This window comes from Diabrotica virgifera, chromosome 10 (assembly GCF_917563875.1).
Source record: "Diabrotica virgifera virgifera chromosome 10, PGI_DIABVI_V3a".
NCBI lineage: Eukaryota > Metazoa > Arthropoda > Insecta > Coleoptera > Chrysomelidae > Diabrotica > Diabrotica virgifera.
Genome location: NC_065452.1, coordinates 134688508 through 134711201, shown reverse-complemented (window position 1 = coordinate 134711201; position 22694 = coordinate 134688508). Strand labels below are relative to the sequence as shown.

Sequence of the window (22694 nt, the reverse complement as noted above, 5' to 3'; positions counted from 1 at the left end):
CTTCTCTTTAATATTATAGGTACATAGGTTGCCCAATTACATTGACATGTAGGAAGAAACTTCATTTGTGATGTATATGGCTTTATCCAGGGCCTATTTTACCACTAGGCCCGTGAGGCACCTGTCTCGGGCCCGCATTTTAATGGGGAAAGGAAAGATCAGCAAAAAATTATGCAAAATGTCAGGAAAATATCATGACGTACAGACGAATATTAAAAAAAATCCAAAAACGCTCATTATGTACTTTGCGTCAGTCATTCTTTAAATTTAGTAGGTATTAGTGCTTCAGAAACTTGTTTAGAAGATGCGAAGTATTTTGACAACGTACAGTATATATCTACGCTTCAGATGAAAGATCTTTCTCGGTACCTACTGAAAAGAGTAAAGTTGTATTTAGGAAATTCTCTAAATCAACAAAGTCTGTCATCTTTGGCTATATATAGAAAAATGATATAATATTATACAATTTAAATTTTTTTAATTATTATCTATAATGTATATACCAATACTATACTATATACAGGGTGGGGCATTAGTGTGACAAAGTCCAATTACTCGTTTGTCGTAAGAGATGCGAAAAAAAGGTATTTAGGTAAAAGTTGGAACAGAGGGAGTACCATAATTTAAAAATATTTTTAAATATACATGGTCACCCGTATAGACAGGGTGACACAAACATATGTTTTTTTAAATGGAACACCCTATATATTTTTACATTTTTAGGTTTTCCTCGAGGTCTTCTTTCATAAAATATAAGGTTTTCTAATATTATACGAGGTAGTTTAAGAGATAATTACGTTTTTTGTTAATTTCGTACCAACATTCACACCCTGTAGAATTGTAGTGATATAACATAAAAGTTTCTATTTATGCTCAAAGGATTTTTAATATATTTTACTCTTGTTAAAAATTATTAATATAGCCAAATGTTTAATTTTAATATACAGGGTTGGTCGAAACTCGGAATAAGTATTTTATGAGTTTTCTTAAATGGAATAACCTGTATTTTAGTATTGTAATGAAATGATATTTTATGGTACTTTTTTATTTCTTAAGCATACATAACTGCTTTAGTTTTTGAGTTATTCGTGACTTATTAAGCCAAACATTAATCGCAACAAAAATTACGCGAAATTGTATTAGGGTGCCGCGGCATGCCGTGAAAATATAAAAACAAAAATAATTGTTCGAAAAAAAGAATATTAATCTAGACTCATCCTTAGTTTATTAATATTGGATGAGATATCCAAAAACCTACGTAGTTAAGATTGATGGTGCGTAAAATATTAATAAAAACATACATACCTAGTTGGCTATGACAATTTTGCTAAAACATTTGACAATATACTATTTTTATAGTTTCAGTTGCTTTGTTACCATTACTTATATAAATTTTTCTAATGAGGAATTGATTAAAATGGTTTCTGTGCTAGGAGCGTATAACAAAAATTTGCTACAAGCAATAAGATTTTTTCATCAGCAATTCCCTGATAGACGACAATCAAAAAGAGAAAGAAACTTTTGAAAGTAAACGAGAATGTTTTCAACGGACTGGATACTTAAATTACGAGAAACCTGATCGAACAAAAACTATTGTAAATGAATAAAATGGATTAAATGTAATCATTAGTGTCACTGAGTGACACTAATGTGTGACACTCAGTGACAGTGAGTGATAATCTAAGTGTCTAGTCCTAGTCTGTTGAAACCTAGGTGTCTAGTCTGTTGTATTATACTTTCAAAAGTTTCTCTTCTTGGTTCTCGTCTATCAGGGAATTGCTAATGAAAAATTCTTATTGCTAGTAGCACATTTTTTTATACTCTCATATCACAAAAACCATTTTAATCAGTTCTTTATTAGAAAAATTCACATAAGTAATAACAAAGCAATTGGAACTAATAAAAAAATAGTATAATGTCAAATGTTTGAGCAAATTTGGTGTCATAGCCAACTAGGTAGGATATTGTATGTTTTTATTAATATTTTACGCACCAACAATCTTAACTACCTACGTAGGTATTTGGATATCTCATCCAATATTAATAAATTAAGGATCAGTCTAGATTAGCATGTGTTTTTTTTCCAAGAATTATTTTTGATTTAATATTTTCACGGCCACCTAATAAAATTTCACGTAATTTTGTTGCAATTAATGTTTGGCTTAAAAAATCACGAATAACTCAAAAACTAAAGCAGTTAGGTATAGGGAATGCTTAAGAAATAAAAAAGTACCATAAAATATAATTTCAATACAATACTAAAATGCAGGGTGTTCCATTTAAGAAAACTCAGAAAATACTCATTTCGAATTACGAAACAAATCATTCCGAACATCAATATAAATTTTGATGTCACGTCACTACAATTTTACAGGGTGTGAAAGTTGCTACGAAATTAAAAAAACGTAATTATCTTTTATACCACCTCGTATAATATTACAAAACCCTATATTTTAAGAAAGAAGACATCGAGAAGAATCCAAAATTGTAAAAATATACAGGGTGTTCCATTAAAAAAACACAAGTTTGTCACCCTGTCAATACGGGTGGCCCTGTATATTTGAAAATACTTTTAAATTATTGTCTTATCTGTGCTCCAACTTTTACCTAAATAATTTTTTTTCGTATCTCTGACAACAAACGAGTAATTTGAGTTTGTTACCTAAAGTCAAATTCAAACAATTTGGCGTACACGTCATAGATTTAATGACATCATAACCCACTGGTACAAACTTGACGACAAACAAATTCAACACATTTTCCTCGTATATTAGTTTTTCGCTACTGTCAAGTTTAGCAGGATAGCGCTGTTGCCAAATAATAAACATATAATTTATTTACCACAGCATCTACCGGCTATACTGTTTCTCTTTGTATTTAAGAGTATGAAACAAACATAACTCTGTACTAAGTGTCAAACTCATGTTGTCCTATAGAAGGTTATGTAAGATTTTTGTTTTTAGATGTGAAGTTGGTTAAAACATAAACTGTCCTATGGAACTGTCTGCACACTCCTGTTACTTTAGTTTCTCGATTTGATTTTGATTCAAATTGTTGGATATTTTAATTGAATTGTATTATAACAATAATATATCTGTATTTCGTCTTCCCAGATTATAATTTGACAACAATAATTTGACATTTTACTTAACCTCCAATATTATGACAGACATCAGTTATAATTTCCAATCTCGTCAAATGTAATAATGACGTCATATAAACTAGGCACTAATTATAGCCAATGAAATGCTCGCTGTAATAGGAATGGCATGTCAAAAAAATCTGATTATTCCCTATATATTTTTTCAAATTTAGAATATGGCAACAAGGGGGAAATTCGTGCATTCCTTTTTGTTTGACTTTCCTTTATTCAATTTTTACTCATGTTTAAAAAATTTAAATTTCTGGTGCAGCTATAGGTATTTCTGTTAAATAATGAATACATTTATTTTGAAAGTTATTATTGTTAATATTAAATTATTATATTTAGAGGCCCGAAAATTATGTAGTGCCTCAGGCCTGATTTGAAGTAAAATAGGCTCTGGCTTTATCTACACCTTTATTAAACATTTATTAGATTTGTAGTTTTTACTAAATCTTTTGTAGCAGTTGTGTTACTATTTCTCCAGGATTTTAAATTTTTTTCGTGTAAAATTCATTATTTTTTACATAGACAAATAGACGGCCTAGCACCCACTTTTGCGAAGAAACCAGCTATTCGCCAAGAAGATGATGGCAAAAAATTATTATTCGAATGTAGGATACAGGCCGATCCCCGTCCAACCGTCAGTTGGTCCCACAATGGCAACGCTGTTAGCGAAGGTCCACGTCACAAGGTATGACAAATTAAACTTTTTTTTATCTAACGTTTTAACAAAACAACTTATACGTGTGTTGAGGTATAGGATATACAAAAAATTAAGATCCCACACATTTTCGGTAGGATCTAAATCCGGTGAACGGGGTGGCCACGGCAAAACATTAAAGCCAGCATCTTGGAGAAAGTCTATAGTCCGATTTATACTGTCCTGCGCGTTTCGGTTCCCAGTCTCCACTCACGTCTAGCCAAGTCTCCTGGTCATAAATCTCTTTCTGACACTGCCTTTTAGACTCCTTCAAGCCATGTTGTTTTCTGTCTTCCTCATTTTTTTTTCGCTCAGGTGACTGCCAATTTAATATTAACTTTGGTTGGCGATGGTCTGTCATTCTCTGTACCGGGTGTCCCAATAAGAATGGCTCTCGGCCATATCTCAGGAACCGTTTATAGTAGAGCTTTGAAATAAAAAATTTTATAACAAAAGTTGCCTCAGAAAAAGCCTGGAAATTATTTTTATAATTGTGGGACCACCGCTAGAGGGCGTAATTGAATATCAAAAATTAAAAAATTTAAATTTTACAAAATTTTCCTAATGAAGGGGCACTGGAAATCCGATCATCGTATTCTTCATAAAATTCTACGCATATTTGATTTGACAATTTTAGGTCTACCTTTGGAAATAAGAGGTGGGGGTGAGTGGGAACCTTGTTATGAAAAACTGGCTGTGAGTCCGGTTCTGCTTAATCAAATTTTGCAAACTTGGTCTTGTTGAAGACAGATCTTTTTCGTCAATGTAAAAGTTATGATTTCGAACCAACTTACTGAGTAATATGCCAGCTAGAAGGCGTTATTTAATTTTTTTCAGAAATCTAGTGTTCCTTGGAAAATATTAAATACAAACATGCATTTTTAATACCATATTACAAAATTATACAAAATTAGCAACAGAATAGCGAAAACCGCATGTTAATACCTTTTTTCTATCTCGAGATATCTTACAAAACGTGTAAATTTAAAAACATAACTGTTACTGTCACCGGTAAACGAAATAATTCATTAAAAGTAGTGTGCTATGGAAACAACAAAGAAACATTTTCCAGCTGTCATTTGTTTCGAGCCTCGTTCATACCTCGTATATTAATATTATACACGGATTATACGGCATATGACAGAGGCTCGAAACAAATGAAAAGCGTTGAAAAGCCCTATTACAAAGAAATAAAAACAACTATTTAGTGATGACATAAACGTTCAAATTTTTGCCCATCATTTTCGTTGCAAACATTTACTCTTTCAAGAGTAGATTGAACAGCAGTCTCAATTTGTGCTCTCGATATGCTTTGAATGGCGTTTAGTATTCTCTGGATAATGTATTCTAGAGTAGTGTATGATGGGTAACAATTTGAATATTTATGTCGTCACTAAGTAGTTCTTTTTGTTCTGTGTTTTATTTAATTTTAATAGTATTGTTTCTCTTTATATTGTTGTTTTAATTAATTATATTTTTATACGTTGACATCTGGAAAATGTTATTTTGTTTTTTTCCACAGCACACTAGTTTTCATTAACTTAGTTTACCGGTGATAGTAACAGTTATGTATAAAATTTACACGTTTCTCGAGATATCTTGAGATAGAAAAAAGGTATCGACATGCGGTTTTCGCTATTTTATTGCTAATTTAATCTACTTTTATAATACAGGATTAAAAATGCATATTAATATTTTCCAAAGAAAACTAAATTTCTGAAAAAAATTAAATAACGCCTCCTAGCTGGCATATTACTTATTGGGCTGGTTCGAAATTATAACTCTTACATTGACGAAAAAGATTTGTTTTCAACAAGACCAAGTTTGCAAAATTTGATTTAGCAAAACCGGACTTACAGCCATTTTTTTCATAACAAGGTTCCCACTCACCCCTACCTCTTATTTGCAAAGGTAGACTTAAACTTGTGAAATCAAATATGCGTAGAATTTTATAAAAAATACGATGATCGGATTCCCAGTGCACTTTCATTAGGCAAATTTTGTAAAATTAAGATTTTTTAATTTTTGATATTCAATTACGCCCTCTAGCGGTGAACCTACAATTATGAAAATAATTTCCAGGATTTTTCCCGAGACAACTTTTGTTATAAAAATGTTTTTCTCAATCTGGAAAATGTTATTTTGTTTTTTTCCACAGCACACTAGTTTTCATTAACTTAGTTTACCGGTGATAGTAACAGTTATGTATAAAATTTACACGTTTCTCGAGATATCTTGAGATAGAAAAAAGGTATCGACATGCGGTTTTCGCTATTCTATTGCTAATTTAATCTAATTTTATAAAGTATGATTAAAAATGCATACTTGTATTTAATATTTTCCAAAGAAAACTAGATTTCTGAAAAAAATTAAATAAAACCTCCCAGCTGGCTTATTACTTATTAGGATAGTTCAAAATTATCACGCTTACATTGAAGAAAAAGATCTGTCTTCAACAAGACCCAGTTTTCAAAATTTGATTTAGCAGAACCGGACTTAGAGCCATTTTTTCATAACAAGGTTCCCACTCACCCCCACCTCTTCTTTGCAAAGGTAGAGTTAAACTTGTTAAATCAAATATGCGCAGAATTTGATGAAGAATACAATAATAGGATTTCTAGTGCCCCTTCATTAGGAAAATTTTGTAAAATTTAGATTTTTTTATTTTTGATATTCAATTACGCCCTCTAGCGGTGGACCCACAATTATGAAAATAATTTCCAGGCTTTTCCTGAGGCAACTTTTGTTATAAAAATTTTTATTTCAAAGCTCTACTATAAACGGTTCCTGAGATATGGCCGAGAGCCATTCTTATTGGGACACCCGGTACATGTCCGTACCAGATAAGCTGTTTTTACTGCATTTCTTCTTTGATGGTGGTTGTTCTGTCCATGATTTATCTTATTCTCCCATTTGTTATCGGCATTATTCTGGATATACCTGCTGATCTGCGCCAAAAATCCATTGGCAGAACAAGGAGTTTTTGTTCCATACTGTTTGTGTGTTGCCACGTTTCGCATCCTGCTTTTAATTTCTGTTTAGAGATAGTTTTTGACCAGAGACTGGACCGAAAGACGTGAATGTGGTCTGTTTAGATTTTTGTGTAGTTTCTAGTAAACTGTAATATTCTTCAATATTTTATGAAACTAAGTTTTCAATATTACAAATTTATTGGGACAAGTAATGTGAACATTGGGAACTCTTAAATTATCTTGCTACTGTATACAACGTCTTAATAAATGTGCTATAATTAAACCAGATAGTGTTGTATATTTATGTAGAAGCTTTCTTTTAAAGAAAATTATTTTTAGAAATTCCAGCATGTGGATCGCATTTCTAACTTGAAAGGTAGATTTGAAGTAGGTCATTTCAAAAATGTAAAAATAAAATTTTTATTAAGAACAGTGTATAGTCTATTTTAATATCATCAATGTGTACGTCAGCACGCATCCTAGGTAAATAAATAGAGAGTTTTTGAAAAAGCCAAAAAATAACTAATAATTATACATACAGGGTGAGTTTTTAGTACACCATTGGTCAATAATTCTGCTGCATTATGGTATAGAATCTCAAAAAAAATATTTAGAAAAAATGTAAGCAATGATATTCTCCAGGCTTGGATAATATGCCTTATTCTATGACTACGTGCTACAGCAAATATACAATTTTTTAAATGAACATCCTGTATATTTTGTCAAGAATTACAACATTTACATCCTTTACATCAAGAATGACACGACAACGTTGGAAAGAATTTTTATTAACATGCAATAAAAAAAATAATAATGTGTTTGGCGACCCCGTAGCTGAATCCATTCCTGTAAACGTCTAGGCATTGACAAAATAAGATGATCGATGTCTCCTTGTGGCACCTCGTTCCAAGCAACTTGAATTTCATGGATGAACTGTGTCAGCATCTGTGGAGGATTGTGCAAAGTGGACAGTCGCCTTCCCATCATATCCCATGCATGTTCGATAGGATTTAAATCCGGTGAACGGAGTGGTCACGGCAAAACATTAACGCCAGCTTCTTTGAGAAAGTCCATAATTCGACGAGCAATATGGGGACACGTGTTGTCCTGCTGAAAAACAGACGTGTCAACGACCGTCTAGATAATGCAGTAAAGTGGTTTGTAAGATGTCATTAACATAACGTAGAGCTGTCATACTGCCTCGAATAAATACAACTGGTGATCGGATACTATAGTATAGGCAATTGCCTCCCAAACCAGTACTCCAACTGTCCTGTGTATATGCTTCTCAAGAGCAAACCCGATATCTCGTCGTTCTCCACGGCGGCGTCTTACCATCCTGCGACCATCATGCATTCCTAAGCAAAATCGCAATTAATCGATGAATCCTACATTATGCCATTCTGCCACCCAATGCTGTCGTTCTCTGCACCAATTCAAACGTTGATGATTATGGTCCGTAGTCAAAGGAAGCACTAGTCATGAGTTGAATGAAACCAGTCCAAAGGCTCGAATGCGACGGTAAAGTGTACGCATAGTAACAGGACTACCTGCTATTCCAAACCATTGGTCAGCGATTTGACGCGTAGTAGTAAAACGGTCTTGCAGAGCCAGTAGTCTAAAGTGGTACGCCTCGGTTGGCCAGTTGGTCTTCTTAGTGTTCCTCTACCTTCGTTTACTCACACACGCATAAGCGTCATTGCCGTACAATTAACATGACACGGCCAATTTCGCGATACGACAAACCCGTATCTCTATAGGCAACAATTCTACCCCTGTCAAAATCTATACCCCCAAATATTTTTGCCCGTTCCAATAAAATATTATTGTGCACCATTAGTTAAACACACTATTTTTAAAAAATTTTGCCACTTAGTACGTTTTCGATAAGCCAGTTTTTATCGAGATGCGGATTCTTTTTTAATATGTTTCAAAATTTCTGAGCACCTAACAAAATTTAAATTATAATAAAAATGTAATATGTTTTCATATTATTACCAAGTCTCTCCAGGGTGTCCAGAAACTCTACCGATAAACGAAGACAGGAGATTCCTCAGCTAATTTTAAGACAATTTACAAATTCACCTAGTCCGAAAATGCTTCCTACGGGAGCTAGAGCTCTTTGAAGATGGCGTCTTGTCATTAGTTGTTCTTGAATACCTCCAGAAGGCTTCCAGTTAGAAAAACGAAAATTGGTAAACATATTTATCTTCCAGAGGTAAATCGATTCGATCCATTGTAAATTTCTAGTACCAGTCATAGGCGTCCGTTTTGGGTGGGGCAGCGTTTATTTTATCGCATAACTTTTTTGTCTTTAACTTTGAAGCATTTTTGATACTAGATTATTAAATTGTGAGGTATTCTAGTACTAAAAGGTGCTCTTGCTTTAAGTCGATAGGACACACCGTTTTCTAGAAAAATCGATTTGAAAATTTTTGGTTTCCTGAACTTAAAAAAAAAATAGAAACAAATTTTCAAAAAAAAAAGGTGTATTTTACCAACTTAAACCGAGAGTAACTTTTAGTACTAGAATACCTCATAATTTAATAGTCTAGTGTCAAAAATTCTTAAAAATTGAAGACAAAAAAGTTATGCGATAAAATAACCGTTGACCTACCCAAAACGGACGCATATTACCGGTACTAGCAATTCGCAATTAATGAAATCGATTCATCTGTAGAATTTAAATAAAATTACCAGTTTTTTTTCTAAATAGTTTTTTTTCAAATTTTTTATTGATATTAAAACAATGAAAAATTTTTAAATCGATTTTTCTAGAAAACGGTGTATTCTATCGACTTAAACTAAGAGTACCTTTTAGTACCATAATACCTCACATTTTAATAATCTAGACTCAAAAATGCTTCAAAATTAAAAAGAAAAAAGTTATGCGATAATATAACTGTTCCCCTACCCAAAACGGACGCCTGTGACCGGTACTAGAAATTTGCAATGCATGGAATCGATTTACCTCTTGAAGATAAGTATGTGTACCAATTTTCGTTTTTATAAATATAAGCGTTCTGGAGATATTTAAGAAAAACCAATTACCAGACGCCATCTTCAAATAGCTCTAGCTCCTTTAGGAAGCATTTTCGGACTAGATGAATTGGGCTAAATTGTCTTAAATTACCTGAGCAATCTCCTGTATTCGTTTGTCGCTAGAGTTTCTGGACACCCTGTATAATCTCACTTAACCATTTACAATATGTGTTGGATTACAATGTTCAAACTATCTCGATAAAAACTGGCTTATCGAAAACGTACTAAGAGGCAAACAATTTTAAAAACATTGTGTTACTAATAGTACCACAATAATAATTTAATCGGAACGTATACAAATATTTGGGGGGTTTAAGGGAACAAAAACCCCCATAAAATTTTTATGGGGTGCACAAATTTCTGTTATTTTTTTAAATGTCCCTGTCATGAGAAAGCCACATGTCCATTTTCCATAAAAAATATCTAACAGTTTTCGATGTATTAGACAAATCGATTATCTTTTTGTAACTTCAAAGGGCTGTAACTATTTTTATGTGCACATTTGTACTAAGGTAAGTTAGGTTCAATCGAACTATTTTTGGTCCCAGAACAGTTGATTTAATGTATGACCTACCTTTCTGTTACACCCTGTATAATGTGTTTTTAAAGCATATATAATTTAAACGATTTCAGAACTTGACCACTCGTTATGTAACCTATTTACATTCTCAGCTTTTTTTGACTTGGCTCTGGATCCAATGGAGGCATTTTGTTGTTTCAAAAGTTCCTATAAATAATTTGGATGCTCTCTAAATAGATAAATGTGAAACATTTGAATCATTTTTCACGTTATATTGGGAATCACGTGTGTTAGTCCAGATTACTTCATTTTTCGTTTTTTTTTTCTACAGCTATAAAATCACCCATACACAATTGTCTTTTATGGTTTTATACACAAGCATCAAAATTAACGCACCACCTTAAAAATGGGACATTTTTGATGTCTCCTATTTCCTACTCCTGTTGTCCGATTTTAGTAATTTTTTTAATATGTTATAGCTTTATTCAAGAATATCGATGTTATAATATTGTTGCTAAACAGATAAGTGTCATTGTATACCGGGTGTAACAATGATAGTGTGTTTTGAAAAATATTGAAATTAAAACTCAATTGTAGCCTTAGGCTTTCTTAACATTTTGCTTTTTGATTCATTCGCTTATGTTGGATAACAAAAAAGTTAGGTACTTTAACAACTAGCAACGTTCTTCATCAATACAGGGTGTTTCTAAATAAGTGCGACAAACTTTAAGCAGTAATTCTGCATGAAAGCATAATGACCGTTTGCTTTATAAACAAACGCAAATGCTTCGATTCCGAGATACGGGATGTTGAATTTTTTCTTACAAACTGACGATTTATTTATTTCTTTAATACCGGTTGAGATATGCAGATGAAATTTTCTAAGTTTTAAGAGGTAGTTATTGCGCATTTTTTAGCATAAAATTAAGAATCCTATATTCACCATTGGTGTGCATACGGGAAATATGACCGGGTAATAAGACCCGTATTCACGCCAATGGTGAATATAAATTTCTTAATTGTATGTAAAAAAATGCGCAATAACTACCTTTTAAAACCTACCAAATTTCATTTGCATATCTCAACCGGTTTTAGAGCAATAAATAAATCGTCAGTTTGTAAGAAAAAATTCAACATCCTTTATCTCGGAAACGACGCATTTGCGGACATATGTTTATAAAGCAAATTGTCATTATTTTTTCATGCAGAATTACCCCTTAAACATCCCGTATCTCGAAAATGAAGCATTTTCGGATATATATTTATAAAGCAAACATTCATTATTTTTCATGCAGAATTACCCCTTAAAGTTTGTCGCACTTATTTAGAAACACCCTGTATTGATGAAAAACGTTGCTAGTTGTTAAAGTATCTAACTTTTTTATTATCCAACGTAAGCGAATGAATCAAAAATCAGAAAGTTAAGAAATCCTAAGGCTACAGTTAAGTTTTAATTTCAATATTTTATATACGCTAGAATATTCCACAGGGTTTTCTAAACTTTGAGGAAAAAACACACTATCTTTTTTACACCCGGTATACAATTACACTTATCTGTTTAGCAACAATATTATTATATCGATATTCTTCAAGAATAAATCTATAACATATTAAAAAAATCGCATCTCCTGGAATCGCATCTCCAAGAAGACGCATCTCCTGGTTAAACAATTTGAGAGCTTGGTTTAACTGCACTTCTTCTGATATCTTTAGAGCAGCGGTATCTAAAGTGCGAATTGCCATGATGGTTGCCAACCTTCTTAGAGGAGATGGCACATGAAGAAGAAGAAAAAGCTGAAAAACTGATCCCATCACTTCTCCGAAAAACTCCTAGAGATAATACTTCTTCTTCTTCTTCTTTTTTTGCCCTTTAATTCGTCCAATTTTGAACATAGGCTTCCCCCAGTTTCCTCCATTCGCTTCTGTTTAGTGATTTCTGTTTCCAGTGCGTTCCTCCTATCTTTTTAATGTCGTCTCCCCATCTCATCTGGGGTCGTCCTCTTGCTCCCTTTCCTGTCCATGGTCTCCATTGTTGTATCGTGCTATTCCACCTATTGTCCGTTTGTCTAGCGTTATGACCTGCGAAGCTCCATTTTAGTCTGGCTATATGTTGTCCTGCGTCTTTGACTTTTGTTTTATTTCTTACCCAGTTGTTTTGCTTTTTGTCTGTCAATTTTACTCCTAACATTGCTCTCTCCATGGCTCTTTGTGTCTTCATTATTTTATCCATGTTTGCCTTGGTCAAGGTCTATGTTTGGCATGCGTATGTGAGAATTGGGAGTATGCACTGGTCAAACACTCTTGTTTTTAAGTATTTTGTATTTTTTTATTCTTTAGGACCCATTTTAATTTTCCAAATCCTGCCCAGACTAATCTGACCCTTATTTTTACCTCCGCTGTTTGGTTTTCCTTATTTATTTTTATCATCTGTCCCAAATATATATAATCATTAACCGCTTCTATTGTGGTGTCGTTTAGTATTACGTTTCTATTATCTTGTGTGTTTGTCATTGTTTTTGTTTTGGCAAAATTCATTTTTAGACCTATTTGTTCGGATTCATTTGCTAGTTCGGTTATCATGGTATGTAGTTCTTCAAAACTTGATGCTATGACTACTACATCGTCTGCATATCTTAGGTGGTTTAGTTTCTTTCCATTTATGTTTATTCCCATGTTTGTAAATTCCAGTGTTTTGAAAACATCTTCCAGTGCTAATGTAAATAGTTTAGGAGAAATAACATCTCCCTGTCGCACTGCTCTGTTAATTGGTATGGGTTTTGTGGTTTCTTCCAATTGTACTGTCATTGTTGCTTTCTTATATATATTATGTATTAGCATTCTTTATCTGGAATCTATTCTACAGTTGTTTATAGCTTTTTCTATTGCCCACATTTCCACGCTGTCAAATGCTTTTTCGTAGTCAACGAACGCTAAGTGCAGATCTATATGGTATTCGTTAGCTTTTTCTATTAGTGTCCTAATTGTTAGAAGATGGTCAGCGGTGCAATATCCCTTTCGGAATCCTGCCTGCTCTACTGGTTGATACGAGTCCAATTTGTGTGTTAGCCTGTTGTTGATAAACCTCATGAATAGTTTATACGTTTGCGACAGCAGTGAGATGGGTCTGTAATTTTTTTATGTCTTTTCTGTCGCCTTTCTTAAATAGCAGGATTGTAAGACTTTCGTTCCATTCGTCGGGTATTTCTCCTTTATGTAGACACTGATTAAATAGATTTCTTAATGTTTGTAAGATTTCTTCTTTCCCTTCTTTCAACATTTCAGTAAAGATTCCATCTGGTCCTGGTGCTTTGTAGTTCTTTAATTGTCATAGTGCTGCTTCTATTTCTTAATTTTCTATTTTTGGTAATGTTTCTGAGTTTACATTCGTGATTGTTTTCTTGATATATTCCTGAGTGTTGAAGTTTGCATCTTTCTTTGAGGTGTATAGTTCTTTATAAAACCTTTCTACTTCTGATATCTTATCTTTTCTCCTCTCTTTCCGTCCTGTTTCATCCTTTATTGAAATGAGTAGTGGTTTCCATAAATTTGGTCGTAAGCATTTTAGACCCTTATTTCTCTCAATTACTTTCTCGATTTAATTTTCAGTGTGTTTTCTTAGATCCTCTCTGGTTTTTCTCCTAATAAGTTTGTTTAGTTCTACGTATTCTACTGTGTTTCTTTTGTTTTCGCTTATTAGTTTTCGTCTACTTTCCATTAATTTAACTGTCCCGCTACTTAATCTATTTTCTTTTGTTCTTAGTTTTTTTGGCAGTTTTCATTCCCGCTTCCAAGAGTTTTTCTTTCATTTCTTCATTAATCTTATTAATTTCTGACTCTTCGTTTGCTACTTGTTGTTTATAGTTTTCCCTTAAAATTTTATATTTTAGTTTATAGTCTGTCTATATTCTTCTGCGTTTTGTCTTATTCTGCTATGGTCAATAGCCGTTGGTTTTCTTCTAGATTTCTGCGTCTCTAGTTTGCTTATTTCTATTTTGGCTCGTAGTATGCGGTGGTCGCTCCCAGTTGAGAATTTATTAAAAGTGAAGTTACGTCTTCGAAGATTTGTTTATTTTGGCAGAGGAAGTAGTCTATTGCATTTTTGGTCACCCCATTTGGGGAGACCTATGTCCATTTTCGGTTTGGCTTCTTATTGAAGTATGTATTTATTGCATGAAGGTTTTGTTGTTCCAAATATTCTAGTAGTCTTTCACCCCTAATATTCCTTGATCCAAGTCCGTAGTTTCCTATGTTGTTTTCTGAATCTTCCATTTTCTTTCCGATTTTTGCGTTAAAATCTCCCATAACGATTGTTGTTTTTATATTTTTGTCTTCCATTGCTGTGGTAATGTCATTATAAAAGTTATCAATTTCTTCCTCCTCATGTGTTGTTGTTGGAGCATATACTTGTATTAGTTTCATTCTTGTCTTCCTGTTAATTTCTAGTATGATATATCCTACTCTATCTGATATGCTCTTATACTCGATTACGTTTTGTTTAAGAATGTTTGATCAGAAATCCTATTCCTCCATATGTTTCGTCCTCCTTTCCTTTGTAATAGAGGCGATTTCCTGATTCTAGGTCTATACACATTACTCCTCTTCTTTTGACCTCTGACAATCCTACAATGTCCCATTTGATTTTAATTAATTCCTCTTCGAGTTCGTACAGCTTTTCATCTTGAGCCATGGATCTGATATTATATGTCGCTATATGTATTCTGTTGCATTCCTTCTTTTTCCGTTTTCTCTGATTCGTTCTTGTCGAGCTTTTGCCTCCCCCAGAATCCATGAGGCTGATCGGTTTCCCGATGTGGGACTCCGGATTTCTCCTACCCACCTGGGGTCCATTTCCGCTTTTTTGTAATTTCGACATTGTTAGTTTGGGGAAAATAGCCTTAAAACACCACGCTGGCCAGGCGGGTTGGTGAGTTGTAGGGATCACATTTCCTTGATTCCCTGTAAATGTTGTATGGTTATCCCGCTCATACTCAGTCGCCATAGCCTCGTCTGTTATGTAGCAGGAGGCACCGGATAATTTTAGATTACCACTCGTGCAGGTGCGGTTGTCTTTTGGATTGATTCATTTTAGAGATAATACTAGAAGGGATAAAACTGTGTTTATATCAGAGGTTGTAGAAGAACAAAAAAGAAGAATAACAAATGGAGTATATGCAATGAATGAGTATGCGATCATAAGGAAAAAGGGAGAATTTTTCAACGGCAACAAGAATACAAAATAAAATAAGGCACAGTTGAATTTTGGACTTTATGGGAAGATGTCTGCAGCAGATACACCAGATTACCAGAGAGGATAGAATAAGGACAGGGGAAATATGAAACAGAATGGAAGTAGAATGCTCAATTACAAAAAGTTGAAAAACAAAGCCCTGCAGTGCTACGGACACGTACAAAGAATGCCAGAGCAAAGGGGGTCGAACAAAATATTGGACTGAGACTCCCCGGGAATAACACATATGTATATGAAAACCTGCTATGAGATAGAAAAAGTTCATAGGAAATGCTTTGATAGGTAGAGGACCTTAGAGAAGGTAACTGTGAAAATAGAATGTTGTGAAGGAGGAAAACGGTGAACTCATAATGGAAAAAGCCGAAGAAAAACAAAACAGTCTTATCTTTGTCACTTTATCTTCTGTATTTATTATGTAATGTTATGGTCTCTAAGTTTTACCTCATTTTCAAAGTCTTCTTTAAGTAATGAATGTATAGTACTGCAACTTTTTTTATTTGCTAATGTATATAGTCTCGTCTGCTTTTCCAATATCAAATTTTTGGGAGTAGTGTTTTGAAGGTAATACAGGTGTGGCATTTATTTTTATTTTTGTTGGAGAGTGAATTTTCACGAGCTAGATATTAGTTTAAAAAAACAACAGCTGACACACATGTTGCTATCACAAAATTAGAAAATAGTTGTCATTGCCAAGTCTAAAATGTATTACAGAAGATATTTCATAAGATTTTAATATGAGTACAATGTTGAATGCTGTAATACAATTTTAGAGTCCACTAATTAGACGATATAAATATTTGATATGTGATATATAATGAAATAAAATGGCGAATGTGTCATCAGCGTTTTAATAAAAAATTAGGAATGAAAATGTAATCAACTTTACGTCATAGCAAATACGTGATTGTTTGAGTGTTTCTAGGGACTTTTTGGCACGTTTTTGCCGCGAATCTGAAATAAGAATTGTTCGTTATACTTTCTTACAATATTCTATATAGGTAAATATTCTCTGCCTCCAAAGGACACAAAATCGTCTTTCTCATCAAGAAACGTTAAGAACAATAGGAAGATCAATAGGGAATATTCTTCTTCGACTTTTGGCATCATAACTCTTTATGAGTCTTTGCCTGTCTGGCTTGTATATCTTGTAGAGGATCTGGCATATTTATCTCTTGTACTTTATTATATCTGTATTATACTGTTATTATACAGAGTGGGCCAAATAAAAGTGTCCACCTCGATATTTGGCAGTATTTATTAGATTTTAAGAAAATTACGAAACAGGTCGATTTTTGATCTAAGGGGGACACATTTTTAAGGTACATACATCTGTCATTTGTCAACCCCCTCCTTTCCACATCCCCCATCCCTTATTTTTCAATAGGGAATGGGGGATGTGTGCTAGCTCTTTTGAAAGATTATTCAATTCTCTATTCAGTAATATAAACATTAACATAATTTTTTATACAGGGTGTCCAAGAAAATTTTTTTTAATTAAATTAATTGATACAAAAAGAAGAATGTATGTAATTTATTTCATTCAAAATACATTCTACTGCTATCACAAAACAGAAAAAAATGTTTTTTGATAAATAAACATTGCTTTTTGCTTAATTTCAATGTTTAAGCTGCCACCCATCTGCCTCTTGGTAGGTTGATTATTGAATTTAAGCAACAAACAATATTTATTTATCAAATAAACATTTTTTCTGTTTTCTGTCAGCAGTAGAATGTATTTTGAGTTAAATAAATTACATTCATACTTCTTTTTGTGTTAATTAATTTAATTTAAAATTATTTTTCTTGGACACCCTGTACAAATAATTATGCCAATGTTAATATTACTGAATAAAGAATTGAATAACCTTTCAAATGAGCTAGCACACGACCCCTATTCCCTATTTAAAAATAAGAGGTGATGGAAGTGGAAGGGAGGGGGTTGACAAATGACAGATGTGTGTACCGTAAAAATGTGTCCCCCTTAGATGAAAAATCGACCTGTTGCGTCATGTTCTTAAAATCTAATGAATACTGCCAAATATCGAGGTGGACACTTTTATCTGGCACACTCTGTATATGTGCCTAGTCTTTCGATTTCTGGGAGTATTTTACTAAAGACTGTTTTCTAATAGTAAAAATCTGATCTACTATCGATCTTCTCGATCGAAAGCCACACACATAATAGTCTTCGATGTTTTCTTTTGCATAGGTAAGGGTTTTCACTTGTCATGATATTTGATAGAACATTGTAAGTTATATTTAGCAACCATATGATTCACATATCTTATTCGGTATAGATTGTATGCTGCATACAGCTGCTCTCGTTCGAGTGTGTCGAGTCATGTTATCACTTATCAGTCCCAGGGGATTTACTTAGCTTTTATACCTTCTTCTTCTTGTTGTTCTGTCTTCTTTAGTGGAGGTTATCAACTACGCTGGCAAATCTCTCTCTGTCTAATGCGGATCCAAACAAAGATGTCGAATCAAAGCTGGTTCAGTCTTTGATATTTTTAAGCCATGAAATCTGGCGCCTACGGGGGCCCCGTTTTCCTTCAATCCTCCACCCCCGGTACTTTTCGTTTATCATTATGTGTCCTAGGTAGCTAACTGTTCTACCTTTGATGATCTTTAGCAGCTCCCTATCGGTACCTATTCTCCTCATGACATTTTCGTTGGTGGTGTGGGTTGTCCAAGGTATTTTCAAGATCCTTCTAGCCAGAGTTTAAAGGCTTCTAACTTCTTTATCAGTTAGCTTTGTATAATTAATATAATAGGGTATACAAGAAAAAATTCAAGAATATTTACAAACAAATTTTACAAACACAAACAAACTACACAAATTCGATGAACTATAGGTTGGATGAAAGTGCTTGAGAAATTCGAATTTATGATATTTTAAATGTTTTTAATAACTAAAAAAGATAAAATGAGTATGCACATTTAAAATTTTTTAATATTTACATTAATTGTTGATATGAAACTAAATATTTATCTTTATAATGTAAAAAGGCTAAAGATATGTTATTGAATTTCAGTTGAGGATAGATAAAGATGGCCATTCATATTTTGCGACCCTTGAAATAATCGATGTCACGGTAGAGGATGCTGGCAAATACAAGGTGACCGCAAAAAATGACTTGGGAGAAAGTAACGCCACAATCAGCCTTAACTTTGACAGTAAGTGTTTTTGTTCCGCTTCTTGTATCTGCTTTGTGTGTCCTTTTGTCAGCCTCAGCCGTCCAGTACTGATTTTGAGAATTGGAAGCCATAAGCAATAGCAATAAGCGAATAACCATAGAATTAACAATCATAGTCATGATCAGATCAATTGGATTCTATCAAGTAGTCAGATCTAAATTTAGAGACTAAGTGTAGAAACACACGAGCCACCCTACAGCGCTACTGAGTGGCGCCACAAAGTGGATTAGAAGGCGATTTTGTAGCTCCGACGACTGACGTTGAGAAGTGGCTCATCTGAAAGGGTTTGGCGTTTAATGTAATCAGCTAGAAAAAAAGTCAGTTTGTTCAGTTCAACGATGAATTCAGACGAGGAATGTATCCTTCTAGTGCTTCTATCACGGTGTCGAAGTAAACGTCGTAGACAACGATCACTATGGATGCATCCGATTATATCGAACAGATTATTAACAGGACAATACCATACATCAATAATGAATGAATTAAAAACAGACGCTAAAAAGGACTTCAATTACTGTAGAATGTCCAAAAATACTTCGAAGAGCTTTAAAGTTATTTTAAATAACATATTGATAGAATCGATACAAACATGAGCTGTAGTCCTGGGTTCTTGTATCCCATATATTTCGGATCTCGATTAAAAACCTTTTGAAATCAAAAGATATTTTACGTGCTCACCGTGTAAACTCTCGTAAAAAACTGCGACAGTTACAAAAGTGGCCCATCTAAAAAGGTTCATGCGACTTGTGGACGCCACTAGTAGCGGGAACCGGCGACTGATCGCGACCGTGACGGGCCACTGTCGCTCGTCTGGATTGGCACTTTTAATATACATAAGACTTTACGGCTAATCAGTGAAAGTTACAGTGTGGCGCTACAGAGTGACCCGTCTGTTTCTACACTAAAGTATGATGAGTATAAGAGACACATGTGATACCAGCATTTATAGCAACAGCCGCAGTAGCTAATTGATAGTTGTTGTAGTTCCTTTCTTCCTAATTTTGTCTAATCTTGATATAGTAAAAGCTTCTTCGGCTTGCAAAACATACAATCCTCACAAGCATCCAACAGATACACATACAACACCTACACTATCTTTTTAATAAATACACACAGTCCCAAGCAATTTCTTCCCTACTAAACTCTCGAAAAGCAGCAAGTTACGGACAAGTAAGTCAGCCACTCGTGCACAGTACAATGGACTAACCGATGCTTAATCTCAGCTCAGCTTTTAATATGCAGTTTTAACAAATCATTTCTAATTAATATGTACATTAAAAATATGGATCTCGTTTTGTGTGACTTAAAGCTTAGAATAGATGAGTGTAACTGTTCGCAATCTACTTTTGCGAACTGGCTACCCTCTAATAATAAGTACCTGGCAGACACAGTGTGGCTGGATTGAACGTTTCAGTTTTTTTAGGCCAAACTAAGAACTATGAGGAACCTACCACCCGCATCATCAACACTTTTGTTTTGTTAACGTTAACAACATTTAATACTAAGTCTAAGGCCATGTTCTTGCAAATGTGACACTTTTCTTTCAGAGTTGTAATACAAAAAAATCAATAAATATCTCTTTCACTCTTTAACACGATTGAATGATTAAAAGCTGAGCTTTTTATTTTTCGGTAAGCATTGTTAGTTGCGCGAGTGTTGCTGGCTGTCCTGTGTCTTGATACAGCCAGTTTAGGAGAGTTTCTGCTCACTAGGCGATGAGGCACCTGTGCCGGAAAAGGAGGGCATCAGGCCGACCTTCACGGAGAGACCACTCATCAGACAGACGGAAGACGGGTCCACCATCACCTTCCTGTGCCGCTGCGTCGGTGAACCTAAACCAGAAATACAATGGTATGTATATCAAAACAAATTAAACATCTAATCCTTTAAGTAATAGTTTCCATTATAATACGAATACGAATTCGCTTATAATTACGTCATTACATAAATGTTCTTGTTCCACACTTCATTAGGTTCCACGGAAAGGAAGAGATCAAACAGAATAGTCGGTATTCGATGTCTATGGAGGTGGATGAGAAGATCTACTACATGGCACAACTGCAAATTGCCAACGTCAAAAGGAATGATCGTGGAGAGTACCGCGCCGTTGCGAAAAATCGATTTGGTCAAGGCGTCGCTACCATCAACTTGAATTTCGAGGGTATAGAAAAACCCAAGTAAGACAAACACCTACATATTTCATACGTAGATACGATTATTTCTGTCTCTCTTATAGAATACCCGACGGAAAGGCTCCGAGGTTTCCCAAAAAGCCAACCATCAGACAAGAAGGCGATGTCCTCATCATGGAGTGTCTTCTTGAGGCACACCCCGACCCTGACATAACGTGGTTTCAGAGCGAGAAAAGCATCGCCGACAGCACGCGAGTACGCATGCTCCGAAAGACCACGTGTAAAGACACGTATCTTCTCACTTTAGAAATCGCAAATCCCACTCGCGAAGATGGCGGACATTATAGATGTAACGCTTTCAATGAATTTGGTGAAAGCAATGCAAATATTGCATTGAATTTCCAAGGTATGCTGCAAGTCCAGGACTGGTCAATCTGTACAATTACTATGTATCTGTATTATGTGTCTGTGAAACGTCCAATTCCGTTACTCATTTCCACTTTGTTCCAGTGCCGTCTTGCCACAACCAACACTCTGTCTTCGAACCTGTGTTACTGTCATTTTGCATGAGCATGGCCTTTGATATCATCACTTAGTTTTAGAACTTCCCTAACTTATTTGTGTTACAGGTGGAGATAGCGCTGATGGCTTTGCGCCTTCTTTCCTTGAGAAACCCAAAATCATACCTAATGAGAGTGGCACTCTTATTACTATGAAATGTAAATGCAAAGCTAAACCTAAACCTGACGTCACGTGGTTCCGCGGAACCACAGCCGTCAAGGAATCTTCCAAAATTAAAATCCAGATCGTTGATCTCGAAGAAGACAAATTCGAACTGTCCTTAGAAATCAAGGTTTGTTCTAAACTAATTTTTAACACTTACAACAAATACGAAAGGAATTTTAAATAAAAAAGAGTGTGTGTACTTATATACGCACGTAAGAAGTTATACTTATTTGGTGCCATTAAAAATAGTTTTTAATTTTTTTAAAACGAAAGAAAAAATATTTATTAGGTAATAATGTAATTATTTATAATTTACAAAGTAAATAAATTATACATACCTACAGATAACCTCAAATCTATAAATGCGCTTAAAACAGTGTATTAAAACCATTTTTAAACGCTTTTCTTTATTAAACGCTTTTCTTTAGTTTAATAGTTTGCGTCAAATCTTTAGACGTTAATTTGAGTGCATTTTCTCCCATGCAAATGAATGAAAATTCGCAGACATATGCATTCGCGGAAACAATAGACGAATAGTCAATAAAAAAATTTTTGTTTATTAATTGTTTAAATAAAAAACAGATTTTAATGGAAAATGCTTAAATTCTCTTGTTTTTTACAATGTAGAAACTTGAAACTTTTACGAATTGTAGCTAATGATATGAACTATACATAATTTCACTTTTTACGTTAATTGTTTACGTTATGCTTCATAAATAAACAATAAAGTTTCAAATTTCGAACGCTCATATATTTGTTTATATAAAAATCGGCGCTTATTCGTGTCAAATTTCAATACGATACGAAATAAAACTTCAACCAAAACTCGAATTCAAAAAATTCGTGTTTTTATCGTAGTCTTAGAAAAACCCAAAGTAGAGACGTTTTGTGCTAGAATTAACATTAGAATTCGTTTTGGCGTATTAATTAAACGCTTTCCTTTAGTTCAATCGTTTGGGTCAAATCTTTAGACGTTAATTTGACTTCCTTTTCTTCAATGCAAATGACTGA

The 22694-nt window shown here is 34.0% G+C and overlaps 1 protein-coding gene across 20 annotated transcripts in view; it reads left to right on the top strand.

Moving 5' to 3' along the window:
• The window catches only part of LOC114342206 (twitchin), a 159817-nt gene that overhangs the window by 35394 nt on the left and 101729 nt on the right, over positions 1–22694 (top strand). For 17 of the 20 annotated variants that reach the window (XM_050663418.1, XM_050663417.1, XM_050663420.1 and 14 more), the window contains exons 4-9: positions 3674–3836; positions 18663–18804; positions 20538–20676; positions 20799–21002; positions 21062–21363; positions 21587–21810. In XM_050663418.1, coding sequence (XP_050519375.1) covers positions 3674–3836; positions 18663–18804; positions 20538–20676; positions 20799–21002; positions 21062–21363; positions 21587–21810 — 1174 coding nt within the window. The remainder of the gene's footprint in view (positions 1–3673; positions 3837–18662; positions 18805–20537; positions 20677–20798; positions 21003–21061; positions 21364–21586; positions 21811–22694) is intronic. The other 3 variants (XM_050663424.1, XM_050663425.1, XM_050663413.1) reach the window with 1 other exon arrangement.